Source organism: Bremia lactucae, linkage group LG4 (assembly GCF_004359215.1).
Source record: "Bremia lactucae strain SF5 linkage group LG4, whole genome shotgun sequence".
Taxonomy (NCBI): Eukaryota; Oomycota; class Peronosporomycetes; order Peronosporales; family Peronosporaceae; genus Bremia; species Bremia lactucae.
In genome coordinates, this window is record NC_090613.1 from 6,579,961 (window position 1) to 6,594,145 (window position 14,185).

At 43.7% G+C, this 14,185-nt stretch overlaps 1 protein-coding gene across 1 annotated transcript; it reads left to right on the top strand.

The window, feature by feature from the left end:
- The first annotated feature begins 7,313 nt into the window (after positions 1–7,313).
- CCR75_008227 (uncharacterized protein) lies at positions 7,314–9,545 on the top strand. Its single transcript, XM_067966281.1, has 5 exons — positions 7,314–7,949; positions 8,020–8,169; positions 8,222–8,324; positions 8,397–8,522; positions 8,589–9,545. The coding sequence occupies exons 1-5, from the start codon at positions 7,378–7,380 to the stop codon at positions 8,910–8,912; spliced, it is 1,275 nt and encodes a 424-aa protein (XP_067816537.1). The 5' UTR covers positions 7,314–7,377; the 3' UTR covers positions 8,913–9,545.
- Positions 9,546–14,185: the final 4,640 nt, after the last annotated feature.

Sequence of the window (14,185 nt, forward strand, 5' to 3'; positions counted from 1 at the left end):
CTAAATGAATTCCTCAGCCCGAATGTCAAAAAGCAATATCGTGTATTCAATAAATACGCAATGATAGGTAGGAACCACGACATCCCAGCTTTATAAAAGACAGTGCCTAATTATCAATCAGTGACTTCGTGTGGAGAACATCACCATCTCTTTCTATCATGTAATTGAGTGTAATGGGGCACACTTTGGTTGGTAAACCGTTAATGTGGTACAATTCACATTATAGGTAGAATATGCTTTTCAATTTAAAATAGGTGATATCATTAAAATTCCACATATTGATCTTGCAAATCATATTTAGAGGCTTGATCTGAAATTGGACAGTCAAGCGGGTGATTTATTAAAAAAATCTAATTTTTTGTTCAAAATGTTTTTCAATAAATTAGGAATTTCATGTATATGTTATGAGCGTTTTTTTAAACTTGATTTATCTGCGCCTACATTATTAATTTGATTGAATTCTAGAAATTTTAACTAAACGGTAAATACTTTTTGACCGTCCAGTTAAAACAATAAATTTTTAATTTCGCTCTTTACAAACAAATGAAGGTGGGCAGGAATTCATGGTCTTCCTATAGTCGACTGGAACAAGCAAACGTGCCAAACGTGCGTGATGCGTTAACGAGCCAATACTGGTTGCACAAATATGCAAATGCGAAGCCAGACAGTTTTAGGTTTTCTTAACTCATGTCAACGTACACACCTTTTGGGCGAGGTTTATGTCGAACAGATTAAATCAGTAATTGGCAACGTTTTAGTCGTAACTAAGCGAGCTCATCGTCAGTCAAAGCATTTTGCATTCTTGGCGTATACTTTACTTCAATGTTATAAACGGCAAGAATGAAAGCCATCGAGCCATTCTCTGTGGGAGACGGGGCGACTTAGTAGCTGTGCGTAAAGATTATATGGTCTGTATAAATCACAAAATGTCTTGAGCCAATTAGAAGAACTCTTAATTCGACAAGGTCATGCTTCTTTGCATGTAGCTCCTTGTCATGAACGGGATATTTTTTTTGCAGCTTGACCTGTCTAGACTCGAACGCAATGCCGCGTTTGAATAATTGCACCTTTATTTTATCAAAAGATTACCTTGTGTTGGTCCTATATAACAGATTGTGCACTTGACTCTGGTCAAGAGATCATAAAAGACACGCTGTATATCTCAAACACGTTCGGAGTGTTTGTCTACTGTAGTCTATTGCAAGCAATAAAGACTATATATCAATAGATGTCATTTGTTCGAGCGATTAAGCTTAAGCAATCTTGTCGATTTGAGAACCGCTGACAATTGCAGTCTCATTGTTAGATATAATGAGTTCATGTATCATGAAGAATTTTCAAGCGGCATATGTGCTGATACTCCAAAAATCAGAGTTTTTGGTGCGGCTTCGTTAGACAATTGCAGTACATGCCTCAAAGGGCTGCACATCCTTTTTATGGAGCCTGAGACATCCTAGAATAACGCACGGTCTAATTTTCGATTTATAGGACGGTAAAATCTAAGTGGGGCTTCTTTCATACAATTTTTGCGGAAGAATTCCCGGCGGTAGCCATAAGCCATATAAAGTTGCGAAAGCAATTATGCAAACTTGCAAATGACCTTTTTTGGCATTACAAAACGCGTTTGCGCAGAAAATCAATTGAAAAATGCAATATGAACGTGTATGCATTAGTGCTTCAAGTGACTTGGAGATGCTAAAATGCTTTAAATTTACCGAAATGTAATCATTGGTTTCGCATTACGAAATTGATGCCTGCGCCATCCATGACTTATTAGGTCATGATATTCCGCGAGAGATTTTCATATTGCACCGCAAAAGATTTTCATACTGCACCGCGTAGCTTAAATTAGCACGTCCTCGTCGGCATGCTCTGAGTGAGATCAAAATCGATCCTATTCGTGGAAGCTAGGTTCGGTTTCTCTTTGAAAGCGGCCGACCCACCTCCATGTTCACCATGTTCTTGATCTTAAATTGGTGTAGCTTATGAACGAAGTAATAAATGGGAAACTAATATGTATAATCTTAATCCTACTTGTGCATCACTCATTAGCCTGTCCTAGATTACTAAATAGGAGTAAATTAGTATCTGACACATTATAGAGCATGCGACAGTGTATCCTAGGTGAGTAATGAGCCCTTAATTTGCACTCACTGTACCTTCTTTGTGTGTATCTTGAAAGTTGCATTACGCACCTTCTCTGCGCTTGACTTGAAACGTCACCCTATGCACCTTCTTTGTGCAAATTTCAGCACTTCTCCTCTGTCATATGCTCTTCTCCAGTCCTTAGTTGATATGCATCAATTTTCGCAACTCTTCCGTCTTGTGCGTATCTAGGGCCTTATTAAGTAAATCACCTAGCATTAGCTCGATTCTCACATAAGGAGCTGAACTTACCCCTCTTTTAGCATAATCGCCCAAAATCTTGATTCGCACATCGATGTGCTTGGCTTTTGTCGACGATGCTTCTCCCGTAAGTTGGCTTAGAGCTGCTTGGTTGTCCACGTGCATAACTATATGTAAGGCTGGCTTTGAACCGATTTCCATAAGCATTTCACGCACGCCCAATAGGTCCTTTGGGAGTTCCGGAGCTGCTACAAACTCGGCTTCCATTGTTGATATAGCAACCTCTCCTTGTTTTTTTGGACTTCCAGCTAATAGCCATACCGTTGAAGAGTATATTGCCTCCGGTAAGCGACTTGCGATCTTGTTTGTCGGCTGCAAAGACAGCGTCACTGTACGACTCCAGACATATGCCAGTTTACTTCCTTTGAGTCAGCTTCATTTCTAGCTTAAGAGCCTTAGTTCCCTTTGGATACCTGGCAACCCATTTCGCAAGCTTTCAGTCTTGAAGTCTTGGCTTGTGTGTCTGTCTCGTAGCTTTGTGGGCCGCGAAAGCTATATCAGGTCTAGTACACCTCGACCATCCACAATAAATACCCAACAACTGATTGAAAATCCTTAATTGTGGGTTCCCCACCTTGGGTGTGCTCTCAAGAGAGGAGACATCACTCGTTGCTACTTCGTAGCACTCGGCGCCAATTGGTGCACGTGTGGGGTTCACTTCCAGCATTCCATACTCACGCAAAATTTTCGTGATAGGCTCCTCCTGATGGAGGGTCTAACCTTAAGAATCTTCGAGTTTCACTCGCATTCCTAGGAACTTGCTAACTTGACCCAGAGTTTTGATGGATAAACTCTCAATCCAGTGTAAACATCTTCTACAGCAATGAGCTTGTTCCTGTAGCCAGAAGATCATCGACATATACACATACAACAACAATACCAATATTGTTGCGTTTCCAATTAAGACACATGTTTTAGATGCATTGCCGAAACCCTGCTTCTTTCAGTTTTTGATTTAGCAATTGGCTCCACAGACTCCCAGCTTGTTTCAAGCCGTACAAACTTGTTCGTAATTCCAATACAACTTTTTGTTTGTCTTTGACGCCCAAATTTTTTAAACTTTCAGTACCCAGTTCCATCGACTGCGGTACGTGGAGGTATAAATTTAATCATGGCTCTTTATCCGCCTCAACGTAAGCATTCGAAATGTCTCCATGCTTGGCTGGAACCCCCCAAGTGGCCGCCAATGCCAGCAACACTTTAACTGTTGACATATTCATAACAGCAGCAAAAGTGAATTCATAATAAATTTCATATACCTGCGCGTTACCACATGCCACAAGCCTTGCCTTTAAACGTCCGATCTCTTTATTAAAATCCGTTTTCGTCTTGTACACCCATTTAGTGTGTAAGGCGTTACTGTGGTGCGGTCGCTTAATTAATACCCACACCCCATTATCTTTTAATGCTTTCAATTCTTCAGTAGTTGCTATCTTCCACCCTTCGCAAGTTCAAATTTTTCATGGCTTCACCATGATGCTTAGGGACCCTTTATTAGACATGGGCAACGAACGACATGTGCAGGTCTCATTAGCCTGTATTACTTCATTTGACCTGGCTCTACCTCTGGTTCGATGCGCATCCCTTCCGGGCTTAGTCTTTTCTACACCTGTCTTGATCTTGGGTTTCGAATGGGAAGAAGTATCCCATTCGAAACCCAAGATCAAGACAGGTGTTAAAAAGACTAAAACCTGGATCTTCAAGAGCCAATGTTCTCTGAAGTTTATTATTCTGGTCCGTGTTCAAAGATTTAATATTCTGCACGTGTTGTGTAGCCGTGACCTTATTAACTTTATTCATGAAAACTTTGAAACCCTTGACTTCATCACATTTTCCAATGTTAACCCCTACCTGAGATCGTTGTGCAAGTACATTTTTGCCTGGGTTTCGAAACACGGTCCACACGGAAGCGAAGGCCGCAATGTCCCATAAATCTGGCACTTGATTTTTTTAGCACTTCGATTGGTGATGCTTGTTTTGCATTTGCACTCGTAGGACTACGATTAAAATGTAGGCGGCGCATTCTACGGCAACCCCCAAAATGATAAAGGTAACCGACTAGCGAATATCATTGACCTAGTAATGATAAAAGTCGTCCTGTGCATACGCTCTGCTTTGCTATTCGAAGCTTGATTGCGAGCTTGGCTGACTTTACGAGCTATTCCAATGGTTTTGCAAAAAAACCGCACTTTCGTATTCGCCACCTTTGTTTGTACGCAATACGTGAGTCATATATTCAAATCTCCTTTCGAAAAATGCTAAGAAGTGTTCAAACTTCTTTGCTGCCTTGTCCTTTGTTGGTGCCAAAAACACCCTGCAATAGTTGGATTTTGGTGATAGATAAAGTTGACTAGGTACCTGTTTCCAAGTCTGTTTTTAAGTGTCATAGGTCCCTTTCAAATGTGAACAGAATACCCCCCAATTCGATCTATTGGGGAGTTGATACCTGTGCCTTTTTTCAACTGAGCGTTTTTGGTCTGCTTCCCTTGAGCACACGAAATACATGTTGGTCTTGAGAAGCTCGTAATCACAATTCCAGAGTCTGGTTTCTTTGCCATCCTTTTAATGGTGTCATACGAAAGATGACCCAACCTTTGGTGAAAATGATACAATGTACCATTTTGGATGTTGGCCCTGGGTGAATCCTTTAGCAAGCACCACGGTTATCACTTCTCTTGAGGACTTAAGATTTTTCTTAGTGTCCACCACTTGCACGTAAAGCATATTCTGTTTCATGTCAATGTCGTAATTTACCATTCCATCTGACGTTCGAGTCAAGGTGCAAGGTGCGAGAATTACCGGTATACCCAAGACCAAAACCTTTACACTCGAGCATTCCATACGTAATAATGTTTCTTGAAAGCTCGAAGCCAGGTATATGTAATCTTTTTTATACGACCTTGAGCCATCACCGTCAAAAGCACATTTCCGACTTGACTGAGTCGGATTATCTCGCCATTCACCAAATAGCACTCCAATTGACACGGTTTTAGAATTTTTAGTAGCGATTCATCTGCAAGATGTCTGCTGGACCCGCTGTCTAGTATCGAGGCATCTAAACTCAAGCTTTCAGTAATATCGTTTGAGTTATTAAAATCGTTGCGGTTTCCTCTGGCCTCCTGAATCGCCAAAACTATATTTTCGGCTGATTTTCCGTGTCGGCCATTATTTCGAAGTTCTCGTTTGGATTTGCAGTCGGATTTCACGTGTCCGATTTTACCGCTATTAAAAAAGATGCGGGTCTCCTTGCGCTCAATTTTATCTTTAATGTTGGCCAACACCTCTTTTCCAAAAGCTCGGCCCGATCGATATTCGAGCTCGATTGCTTGGGCGAAATGAGCCAATTCCTCAGCTTCAACCAGAAAATCGGCTCTCTCGGTTGAGTACTCAAACATTAAAATGAGAGCCAAATCTGGGGAGGCGTATCTGACAATATTGTCCAGCACTTGTTGCTCCCCGGTCCCTACTGCATCGCTCTCAGCCACCAAGTATAAAAAATGCTCTGGCCAAGACCGTATTGCCTCTTTTTTGTTACTAAAGAGTTTAATTGCGTGAACAGCAGTTATTATTGTCTTGAACGTGTCATGTATCCTCTGCATCAGGTATTGTAGCGTTGGTAAACTTGCCATCATGAATCCACTTGTTTGCTGAAATATATTTCGGCAGTGTCCATTAAGATATTGTAAAAAACGTCAGTTTTGACACTTTCAGTCCAAAGAAATCCACATGATTCTTGGGCCATGTCAACCTGTCTCTAAAGCGTCTTTCCACAAAAAACCTGAACCCAAACCAGCATATACTTCGGTCCCATCGAACTTTCAAATAGCCAACTTTCGTTGTCTGGAATCCGGGGTCCTGTAATTTACCAGGGATGGCGTTCGCTGAATCGGCACTGGGGGACTTTGAGGTTGATACGGAGGAAATTGCGAAGGGGTTTGAGGGATTTCTTGTTCCCTCTGTGCCACTCTAGCTCGTGCCCTTGGATAACACCGATTTTGGTCACCCAAAATTTCATTTCGACCCCTCATCAAGGAATCACCCAAGGCATCGCGGTGTAGTCGACCAGCGGAATCCGCACCTTTATGGAATGTAAACATTTCACTTTCAACCGCACCTCTTAACCTTTCATCCTCGGCCAACCTGGATTGAAAAGCTTCTATCTCCTTGATTCGTTCATCCATCCCAGTACGCATATCCATCATCTTGGAAAACGCCTCAGTTTCTGTACCCCTTTCAGAGGTATGAGGTGGTATGTTGTTGCCGATTCCGTCCTAGCCCTTTCGTGACTAGATGTTGTCGGAAGTTCGACATCATTTGCAGGTGAGGTGGTGGTTGGGCTCATAACGTGTTAAAAATGGTGTAGCTTATGAACGAAGTAGTAATTGGGAACTAGTATGTATTTCTTAATCCTACTTGTGCATCACTAATTAGCCTGTCCTAAATTACTAAATAGAAGTTAAGTAGTATCTGATACATCATAGAGCATGCGACAGTGTAACCTGGGTGAGTTATGAGCCCTTAATTTGCACTCACTGTACCTTGTTTGTCTATCTTGAAAGTCGCATTACGCACCTTCTCTGCGCGTGACTTGAAACGTCGCCCCTTTAAATTAATTATTAATAAATATATATTATCCTTTTTGAAATGTATCAGGAAGCACACGGCACTCTTTTATCGGTCTAGATGGATATAGAAGGAAAAATCTAAATTGCAGTGTCTATCGTATTCTGGACAAGTTAAAGTTAAATTACAATTACAAAAGCTTAGCCATAGTAAATCACGTGAATATTGTAGTGTAGGCTTCTATGTGCTAGGCTGTGTGTGTGACCGTCATAGAAGGTGGTGTGATTTTGTCATAAAAAGCTTCTGCGTTCTTCTCCTGTTTTATTTTCAAGTAAATTCTACCATTAAGCTTGTCATTATTCTATAATAATTTGATTCGTAACATTTAAAATAAGTTTCTCCTTAACTATGGTGACTGCAACGCCAGCACAGGTGCTGCAGGATCTACGCTTCGAAGAGCGACTGGCTGACGTAAAAGCTCGCATTCCGACAACACTGGAGCTGGCAAAAGAGGGATCTCTGGCAAAGCGCAATCAGGCAAAGCGTAAACTTTACCACGACAGCGAGCTCATCCGCATTGAGCTGGAGGAGCGCATGAATGAGCTCGGTATCGAAAGCGAATGGCTCACAGACCCTCAGGTGATAGTCGCTAACACCAAATTGGACAGTGTACGCAATCAACTTAAACTAGACGTGCTGCAAGGAAATTTTTCACCACTGGAAAAGATTTATATGCTCGTACGCATGTTAACAATGGTACTGGTGCTGGTTGGCTGGCTCAGCTGTGTGACGGTGCTGATTCCCCTTAAGTGGCTAACTCCACTTCTTGTGAAGCTGGGTGTTAAAAAAAATTACTTGCCTATGGATATTCTTTCCTGGGGCACAGCCGCTATGGTCTGCGTCACCGCCTGCACAGACGTAAAAGCAGAGGGTGTCGAAAACCTGCTTAATCTTAAAGACTCAGTGGTTTGTATGTTCAGGTGAGGCTTGTAGCCGGAGTTTCAGGAGCTCGGGCTGCGTGACTGACTTGAGCATTTTAAAATTATGCAGCCACTCATCCAACCTCGATGGCTTTATTGTAAACGGATCGTCTCCTATTGCATTTAAGTTTGCGGCGAAAAAGAGCATCTTTCTTGTACCCTTTCTAGGCTGGACATCTCGCTGGGGCTTCGACTTTGTCGCAATTGACCGCTCACATCGGTACGTTGGCTTTGTGACCAGTGCATTTTGGAGGCTTAATTCGCTTGTAAAGAAAAGCAGCCCTAAAGAGTCTCAAGGATTTAGCAATTTCGGTCAATGAGCGCGGCAATTCAGTTTGCATCTCACCCGAAGGTACGCGGTCGAAAGACGGCCTGGTAAGAGATGCTGCGGGATGGCCTACAAGTTTATATGAGGAATTGAGGTCTGAATATTTTACCGCATTTTAGCTGCAAGAGTTTAAAAAAGGCCCATTTTATTTGCGCGAAGAAACGAAGAAGAATGTTGTGCCTTCCATCGTGTTTGGTGCGTTTGAGCTATGGCCTCCTGGACGTCTATTTAGCATTCCCGGACACGTAAGTCTGTTTTTGAAGCATGTGTCGTGTTATTTTGTTGTTGCCATCTACTTACATGAAATACAGACACTTGTGCGTTACCTACCTGAGTACAAGTCCGATCCAAGTCTGAATCGCAACCAGAATCGATTGGCGCTTCGTCGCATTTACTTGAAGGCATTTACGCAGGACATTCCGGACTTTATTGGCACGCGCGTGAGCACCAGTTATATTTTGAAGAATATGTTCTACCACTACCTTTCGTGGGCGATTACATTTAAGGTGACATCGTGGGCCATTACAATTACTCGCTTCGTCTGTTTTTCGCTAAACATCACGTACGGCACATTCATGCTATACTCGTTAGTCATGATGATGGCGGGCGAAGCGCTTATGTTTTTCACTTGTTAAGCTTGTATTATTGTCAAGCGCTGCAAAGTATTTTTTCTCCTGCGAACGTCGTGCTTGATTCTCTCGGCATCGACAGGTCCTTAAAGACTTTACGGCGTTTTATAATCTAGTTTGACAAATAATCGCGTTTTACGTCATTCTACCGACTACTGTAGCTTTTAACTTTTTGTTGTTTCTATCTACTTGCTTGCTTTCGCGTTTCTCCATCGTCGCGTGCAGCGCCTCCGCAGGCGAGTATACGGACGAATAGGATGCCAAGCGATGGCGGTCTACTTTGAGTTGTTCTTCCGCCGATAAAGCAGTAATTGTAATATTCAGTGGCTTGCCAGCACGCTCAGCTACTAGCTCCTGACGCTCGCGTTTTCGCTTGCGGACACCGGCGTTCCGGAATCTAACGGGAGCTGTGCGTGGCTCACCCCACCCAGTCAGTATGTTGCCCTCTAGTAATGTGTCACGCAGAAACTTATCCTCTAGCTCAAATAATTTGCGGCCCTGCTCAATCCAGTCCTCCTCCTCTATCAGCGCCTTCGATTGCAGCGCGCGCAACCTTGCGTCCAAATCCTTGTTACTGATTGCCGTCATTCATAAATTACTTGCAATTTTTTTGGGTATATCCCAACAACTAAATCACAACCATTTTGTAGATAATTTTTTATTTTAAATTGTGAAGAAACGCTTCTACTTAAATTATTACTGCCAAGTTTTAAGAAATAAATTACTAATAATTTTAGAGAAACGACCTTCCTGCGAATTCTTATAATCACACCCTATTCCCGATTTTCCAAAATATTAAATTGATCCACTTATGGGTTGTTTCACGTAAATGCCCCTCTACCGCAACCAGCTCTCTGCTTCTGTGAAGCGCGCGCAAATTTGCCACACACTGAGTAATGGATATTTGGACGCGACACCGAAGTGGGAAAGTTGGCCATAGAACGGGAGGTCGTGTGTATTACGAAAGTGGTGGACCTAATTGATGAGCGGTAGTGCTCGTCGCGTTTGAAGATGGCGCCACTGCACAGTTTTACAAGGTATGGCTATGTAATCACTGCCGCTTTGAGTACTGTATGCATCCGGTGGCTGTAACGGGGCACTACTGACTTGTACTGCTTCAGTACAAGTCCACTTCGCACTGCCTCAGTGCGGGTGGTGCCTAACGTCACTTCACGTACACTAGTACGTGCAGAGGAAGGCTCTCTTTAAAACATTTGCTTTAAAGGGTTGAAAGTAAACTGTATTTAATATAATTAAGTTCTTTTGTTTATATATTATAATACTGACTTTATTATAAACTAATAAAAAACATGTAATAAAGTCCTTTCTGACTCTCTCTTTGCGCGCGTCCAGCGCTGACTGGACCGCGGAGTAAGAAGATATAAGGGTCTATATCTACCAATGGATAAGCTTTTAGAATATTACAATGTGAAGTATTATTCTTCAAATATTATCCACCTTTTTAGATAATATATAAATTAACAACCTTAAAGTCTAATTTCATGTACCGATATACCCCGTTACATCACCCCTCCTTTAAACGACAATCACTCTGACTGTCATTGGATAGAGTGTCACTTTAAGGCCACTTATTTAAAAACGATGCCGATTGGTCCGAACCGTCATTTTTTAATTCTATCGCATGGTTAATAAGTCCATGCGGTATGCGAATAGTGCGGCGCCTTCGGCTGCGGTTCATGCAGCCGCGGGCGACGCATTATTGTCTCATGCGGGAGACGTTCCGTCTGCCGTAGTGTCATCTTCTCCCGCAACACTAAATGTTGCGGTAAAAATCGTACAATCCCGCTAAAAAAACCTTTTACGGGGCACGTGGTGATACACCACGTGAATGCGATCCCTCCTTGGAGATCGACTAAGAATGCGAGTCGGGCGAAATGGCCGACTCAGGGAGAACAGAACAGTCGCCTGATCATCGTTAGGTGGCTGACAATGAGCCTTTGAACGAGGGGGCTCATCCGAGTAGACGCGCTGGTAGTATTCGCTACAGCATGTTCGGTTCCGACGATGAGGATGATTCCTCATCACCAGCACCGTCTCCCGTGCCGTCACCCGTACATATTTCTGAGCGTGGTGATGACGATGGCGTAAGCCATCGTAATAAAAGTTCTTGTGGTACCCCTGCTTCAGTGGGTTCACTCAGAGGATCGTAGACACTAGAATGTCTCGTCTTGCCCCTGAGAAGCCGTGGCTTTTGCCCGAACAGCGAATCAATAGCTTGTCTGAAGAGACTACTCCTCACAATAAATATCCCTTATATATTGCGACAAAGCTACATGGCCTTGGTCCCAGCGCGAAGAACTCTCGCGCTGAAGAAATTTTTTATTTCGAAGCTTTTTTTAAGCATCGATGGTATAATGGCAACAACAAGCGAGATAAAGTCTCGCTGATGAAAGCCTGGAGCGCGTTCATTCGCAATGTCAAAGCCATTGGACGCAAAGCCTGGCTTCAAAGACTTAACGCAATTCGCATTAAGATTGAAGGACGAACTTCAACCGGTGCAAGGTATAAATTGCATCGGTTGTCATGTGAGGCAGGACTTCCACGCCTAACGTGGGGTGATCCCTGTCCGTGTTGTGTTGACAACACGAAGCGAGTAAAAGGGGGTGTCTAATTCCTTTCATCGCCCTGGAGAAGGGCTCGCATCTCTATCGAGATGCGCGATGCGATTGACGTTTTGCAATCGATTTACAGGCGCCAGGGGCGCGTGTTTCCCGATGGACCTTCTAATCCATCGGATGGGTCTCGTCATACTGACGAACGAGGCCCTCAACGTCAACAATCAGCTGGGAATGAGGCTCCCAGCTGTCATGTGAAGGTTAATAACCGCGCCAGCGAACGAGAACTCTTTCGCTGCCCCTTCACATCACGGTGGATCAGAATATGTTCCACAAGGAAACGTTGGCCACCGCTGATTCTCGAGCCAGCAAAAATTTCTCTGCTGACTCATTTGTTTTGTCTTTTTCAGTGTGCTTTGTGCGCACTGCCATGAGATCTTTCTCATCTTCAATGTCGATTGCTTCGACATCGACATCATTCGCGTCGTTGTTAACTTCGACGCGTGATGAGCATGAGCCAGAAATGGTATGTTTCGTGCGAGCCCCCCCTAAACTAGAGGGTCTCTCTAATCGGGTGGATATGCGTGGATGGTGTAAGCCACTCACGAAGAACGGTGTATGCGTTGTAGATGTATGCACCAAATTACTGATGGCGAATTCGACCATCGGTAAAAACTCGCTCCAATTCGGATACGATTGGACGTAACCTCGAAGAATTTCTTCGAGGACGCGATTTAAGCGTCCGTATGACCATCGGTCTCTGGATGATCAGAAGTTGACATACTCAGCCGTGTTCCGATCTTTCGGAACACGGATTGCCAAAACTCCGCCGTAAACCGTGGATCTCTATCCGAGACCATTTTACGGGGTAAACTGTGGAGTTCGAATACCGTGTCTATAAAGACGCGGGCTCAGCCCGCAGCCGTGATTGACTTTGATACTGCAGCAAGCTGTACCATCTTGCTGAATCTGTCTACAAAAACAAGGATTCCATTGTTTTTGTGATCGGCTTCAGGAAATCCGAAGACAAGGTCAATAGATACGGACTGCCAACATTCTGCCGGAAGTGGTAGAAGTTGGAGAGGTGCACGGGATGAAGGGCTAGGCTTCACCCATTGATATACCTCGCAAGCACGAATGTACTTGCGCACGAACTGATACTGGCGGGGCCAGTAAAAGTCGCGACTTACTGTGAGATAAGTTTTCTGACATCCACGATCCCCATTTGTTGGTGCATCGTGACACTCATACATGATGCGCAAGCGAAAAAAATTGTGAGTTGGACGACGACACGTGGAGTGTCGCCGGCAACGGCTGTGTAATACAATAAGCCGTTGCGTGTTGTGTATCGATCGGATGACGATCAATATAAAGCCGGTTAATCTTTAAAGATGTGTCGGATGGATTCATCAGATGATTCATTAAACGCAGAAGGTCCTTATCTTCTTTGTAGGCTTCTTTCTGCCATCAACTAAGGTTGATGACGGAACACTTATAATGAGTGTTGCAACAGTGGGATTATTTTCACTGCTGGAATGTGCGGCCGACTCGAAATCGAATCGGCGTGATATCGCATCAGCGACGACATTAAGTCGTCCTGGTTTTTATTTCACGGAGAAATTAAACTCCGCGAAGAAGGGTAACCACTTCGCCATTTTTTGCGAGAGGTGTGGGCTATTGACGGCCGTGCGTAATGATGCATGGTCTGTATATACGATGAACGGTCTATTTCCGAGGAGATAGATCCTAAACTTAGCCAGCGCATATTTCATGGCAAGGAGTTCCTTGTCATGCACTGGGTAATTGCGTTCAGCTGGTTGCAGCTGACGCGATTGGTGACAGACGACGCGCTCCGCGCCGTCTGTATCGTATTGCATTAACGCACAGCCGATTGCAAAATCGCTGGCGTCACAGACCACATGGAATGGTCTGTCTTAATTTGCAATCACCAAAATGGGCGATTGCATCAAGCTTTGCTCAATACCTTCAAAGGAACGCTGACAATCAGCATTTTATAACCATTTCTCGTCTTTTTTAAAAGACGAGGGAGATGAACTGTTATCTCGGCATAATTGCGTGAGTATTGTGCAAGTACGCCGCTAGCCCAGGGAATTTTCTCAGTCCTTGACATCGACTGATACTGGCCAGTCGGTAATTGCCTTGATCTTTTTGGGATCACGGCGCACGCCGTGTTTCCCCGACGATGCACCCAAGAAGTGGTATTTTGCTTGCATATACATTTCTTGAGATTTGCGTACAACTTATGCTTTCGCATAAGTGTACGAACTTGACGAACGTGAGTTTTATGAACTTCCACGTCCGTTTTTCCGTCCATGACCCGGCTATGGATGAATGCATCGTCAAAGTAACTCGGTGCGAATTCTCGCACCGGTCTCAATAGATTCGTAACGCATTTGTTGAATCTTGCAGGGGCGTTACTGCGTTACTAAGCCCCTGTAGCATTACTAGCCATTCCCAGAGCATCCAACTGGGAATGCTCACTGCTGTGTACGGGATGTCCCGTTCACGCATAAGGATCTGATAAAATTCACCCATCAGATCTATAGACGAAAAGTTGGTACTCTTAGACATACCATCTATGATTACGTCTTTTCTAGGCTTCGGCGTTTGAGCCGGTACCGATGCAGCATTCAGTTTATTGACTGCGGGCACTAACCGCCACCCTCGTGTGGCTTTTCGCAC